This window comes from Mauremys mutica, chromosome 10 (assembly GCF_020497125.1).
Source record: "Mauremys mutica isolate MM-2020 ecotype Southern chromosome 10, ASM2049712v1, whole genome shotgun sequence".
Classification (NCBI taxonomy): Eukaryota; Metazoa; Chordata; order Testudines; family Geoemydidae; genus Mauremys; species Mauremys mutica.
The window spans coordinates 72,052,099-72,056,655 of record NC_059081.1 but is presented as its reverse complement, the minus strand read 5'-3'; the positions used below and the strand labels follow the sequence as shown (position 1 = coordinate 72,056,655).

Genomic DNA, 4,557 nt, shown 5'->3' with positions numbered 1-4,557 from the left:
CGGCGGCGGCGGCGGGGGGCGGGGCCGGGCTCGGCCCCCGGGAGGCGGCGGCGGTACCGGGCTCCGCGTCACCCCGTTGCTAGGCTCGCCCCGGGAGTGCGCTGCCCCTCAGCCCCTGCGCAGGCCGGGCCTGGTGGGAGGGCCTGGGAAGCCCCCTCCCCGGCACAGTGCTGCACGCTGCTGCCTTGGGAGTCTGGCTCCCGGCTGCGGAGGCCACGGAGGGGCGTGTAACTAGAGCCCAGCCCCCGGGGGGCGGGCAGCGTGGGCCTGGGGAGAGGGCAGAGCCCTCCAGCTGCGGGGAGGCCTCCTTACCTGGTGGCTAGAGCAGGGGCTGCTCCTGTAGGAGGCCTGGGTTTAGGGCCCGTACTTCCACTGGCCTGCAGTGTGGCCATTGGCCACTCACCTAGGCCTGGTCTCAGACACCTAAAACTTAGGGCAACCTGGCTACATGGCTGTGAACGATTTCACACCCTGTGCAGTGTGGTTAGGGCGACCTAACCCCTGCTGTGGACACAACTAGGTTGACAGAAGAATTGTAGCTGTCTACCTGCTGCCGGGGCGGGGAGTTGTTAGAGCAAGGAGAAACCCCTTCCGTCCTTGCAGTCAGTATCTGTGCCATGCTTTTGCCTCCCTTTTCTCATGTGTGGGGACAAGAGGTTTTGCCCATCTTCATCAAACTTATTAGACTCATAGACTTTAAGGTCAGCAGGGACCATCTAGTCTGACCTCCTGCACAACACAGGCCACAGAATCTCACCCACCCACTCCTGTAACAACCCCCTGACCTATGTCTGAGTTATAGAAGTCCTCAAATTGTGGTTTAAAGATCTCAAGGTGCAGAGAATCCTCCAGCAAGTGACCCGTGCCCCACGGTGCAGAGGAAGGTGAAAAATCTCCAGGGCCTCTGCCAATCTGCTCTGGAGGAAAATTCCTTCCCGACCCCTAATATGGCGATCAGCTAAACCCTGAGCATGTGGGCAGGACTCACCAGCCAGCACCCAGGAAAGAATTCTCTGTAGTAACTCAGATCCCACCCCATCTAACATCCCATCACAGACCATTGGGCATATTTACATGTTAATAATCAAAGATGAATTAATTGCCAAAATTAGGCTATCCCATCGTACCATCCCCTCCATAAACTTATCAAGCTTAGTCTTGAAGCCAGATATGTCTTTTGCCCCCACTACTCCCCTTGGAAGGCTGTTCCAGAACTTCACTCCTCTGATGGTTAGAAACCTTCCTCTAATTTCAAGTCTAAACTTCCTGATGGCCAGTTTATATCCATGTGTTCTTGTGTCCACATTGGTACTAAGCTTAAATAATTCCTCTCCCTCCCCGATATTTATCCCGCTGATATATTTATAAAGAGCAATCAGATCTCCCCTCAGCCTTCTTTTGGTTAGGCTAAACAAGCTGAGCTCTTTGAGTCTCCTTTCATAAGACAGGTTTTCCATTCCTCGGATCATTCTAGTAGCCCTTCTCTGTACCTGTTCCAGTTTGAATTCATTCTTCTTAAACATGGGAGACCAGAACTGCACGCAATATTCCAGATGAGATCTCACCAGTGCCTTGTATAATGGTACTAACACCTCCTTATCTTTACTGGAAATACCTCATCTGATGCATCCCAAAACCATTAGCTTTTTTAACGGCCATATCACATTGGCGGCTCATAGTCATCCTGTGATAGTACTACTAATACTTCGAGGTCCTTGTCCTCCTCCTCTGTTACTTCCAACTGATGTGTCCCCAATTTATAACCAAAATTCTTATTAATCCCTAAATGCATGACCTTGCACTTTTCACTATTAAATTTCATCCTATTACTATTACTCCAGTTTACAAGGTCATCCAGATCTTCCTGTATGATATCCTGGTCCTTCTCTGTGTTAGCAATACCTCCCAGTTTTGTGTCATCCGCAGACTTTATTAGCATATTCCCACTTTTTGTGCCAAGGTCAGTAATAAAAAGGTTAAATAAGATTGGTCCCAAAACTGATCCCTGAGGAACTCCACTAGTAACCTCCTTCCAGCCTGACAGTTCACCTTTCAGTGTGACCCGTTGTAGTCTCCCCTTTAACCAGTTCCTTATCCACCTTTCAATTTTCATATTGATCCCCATCTTTTCCAATTTAACTAATAATTCCCCATGTGCAACCGTATGAAATACCTTACTGAAATCAAGGTAAATTAGATCCACTGTGTTTCCTTTGTCTAAAAAAATCTGTTACCTTCTCAAATAAGGAGCTCAGATTGGTTTGGCACGATCTACCTTTTGTAAAACCATGTTGTATTTTGTCCCAGTTACCATTGACCTCAATGTCCTTAACTACCTTCTCCTTCAAAAATGTTTCAAGACCTTGCATACTACAGATGTCAAACTAACAGGATCACTGTTTAGTCTGTGCATGTCTATAAAGAAATCAGCCACCATCAAGTTAGGCAGTAACAGAATAAATCAAGACTAGTTAAAGCATAGAGCCTTGTGGGTGCATGAACCTTAATTTCCTATTTTTTAAAAAAAAGTGGATGTACAAATCTTCTCTACAGCTGAGATGTAATAATTGACAAGATTTTAAATGGCTTATTGAAACACATTACAGAAGTGATCATTGCAATAGGGAAGATCTTTAAAACTGCCCCCAAAATAATTCAGCATGAAATAGTATCTCTCCAAATGATTGCAGGAAGCTCATAAAAGTTTTTTTCAAAAGCTTTCCAGTATTTTTTTAGTAATGTATTGTTTCCTTTGCTTTGAAGGTAATTAGAGTGACTGGTTTTATGAATGGGCTTTACACAGATTTTGAGATGAAATCTGATAATGTTAAGGTGGGTATGAAGTTTCCTTATTTCATATAGGAACTCTTTATAACTTGCCACCAGGTACTGTGACTTATTCATGTGTCACTGAATTCTATTTACTGTGACAAACCTACAGTCTTCTAAAGATAATGTTGTCAAGGACTAGTCTCAAATGCTGCTTTTTTTTTGTTTTTTTAAGTATTGTGTTGATGTTTGTATTGTGGGTAGTGCCCAGTCACTGATCAAAACTCCACTGTGTCAGGCACTGTACAGATACAAAACAAAATTGTTTGAAAGATACTTATCTATATTTTTTAATTAATCTGTTTAATATGTAGCTCAAGAAAATAGAACTCGGGGTCCGCACATCTTATCACGTATGTGAGATGAACAATGATTTGCAGTGTTGCTGTAGCTGGGTTGGTCCCAGGATAAGAGAGACAAAATGGGTGAGGTAGTATCTTTTATTGGACCAACTTCTGTTGGTGGAAGGCACAAGCTTTTGAGCTTCTTCAGGTCAGGAGAAGGTAACTAGAGTGTCCAGGCTAAACTGCCCTCTTCATTTTAAGCAGTCTCCTACAATATGTGTGAATCTCTTATGCTTAACAATCTGCCCCACTTTGTTAGCTGTGACACTCTGTTCATCTTCTCCAGACCTGAGGAAGAGCTCTGTGAAGCTCAAAAGTGTCTCCCTTCCAACAAGTGAAGTTGATCCTATAAAATTTATTACTTCACCCACCTTGTCTCGCTCATAAAAAGTGATTGTAATGTAAAAAAAAAAGGAATGTCATATTTTAATTTTAATTTGGATTACAACAACTATCCATTATCAAAATGCTTATTTCTAAAATGAAAATGCTTTGTTGTAGTAATGGATAATTTCATGTAGGAAAGTTTCTATAAATATGCTACAAATCAGAGGTTAAATAGACTTTTAATAATGTATAACATTAATTTTTTTCCCCAGGATAAAGATGCCAAAATCAGCTTTCTCCAGAAGGCTATTGATGTTGTCATAATGGTAACAGGAGAGCCATTGTCAGTGAAGCCGGCACGTATTGTAGCTGGACATGAACCTGAAAGAACCAATGAGTTTCTCCAAGCAATTGGAAAATGCTGTCTCAATAAGGTATGATCGTACTGTCAGTGGTTTACATGGATGGTTCCAAACCTTTTCAGTCCTGTGGGTGTCTCTTGTTAAACATAACCAATATGTGATTCATAGACTTCAAGACCAGAAAGGACCATCATGGTCATCTAGTCCAGGGGTGGTCAAACCGTGACTCGTGAGCCATATCCAGCTCTTTTACAGTTAAAGTGAGGCTTCCGGAGCCCCTCACAACCCCCAATTCTTCACCTATTAGACTGTGGGGGGGGGGGGGGGGGCTCAGGGCTTCTGACCCGCGGTGGTGTGGTGGGGCTAGGGCTTCTGCCACAGATGACTGGTGCCTGCTGAGAGTGGGGGCACACAATTTAAAGGTTGCCTCCCCCTTGTCCCCCAACAGCTTGAGTCATACCCCCCAGGCACACCACCTCTCTTCCCCTCCTTGGAGTGGCTCTCCCTGCAGCTCTCAGCTGTTGGCTGCTGCCTCTATCCAAGGCGCAGCTCCTAGCTTGCTGCTGGCTCCAGTAGTTACCATGTAGGGTGGGGCCAGCAGCACCATGTGGCAGAGAAGAGCCAGCAACCCCTGGCAAAAATTGGCAGGGAAGGATGTGACCCCATGTGTCCCCCTCCCGCATTGCCTCTGGCTT

The 4,557-nt window shown here is 45.2% G+C and overlaps 1 protein-coding gene across 3 annotated transcripts in view; it reads left to right on the top strand.

The window, feature by feature from the left end:
• Positions 1–4,557, top strand: part of TRAF3IP1 (TRAF3 interacting protein 1) — a 96,399-nt gene that overhangs the window by 223 nt on the left and 91,619 nt on the right. For all 3 annotated transcript variants that reach the window (XM_045033010.1, XM_045033012.1, XM_045033013.1), the window contains exons 2-3: positions 2,764–2,832; positions 3,773–3,934. In XM_045033010.1, the coding sequence (XP_044888945.1) occupies positions 2,764–2,832; positions 3,773–3,934 (231 nt within the window). The remainder of the gene's footprint in view (positions 1–2,763; positions 2,833–3,772; positions 3,935–4,557) is intronic.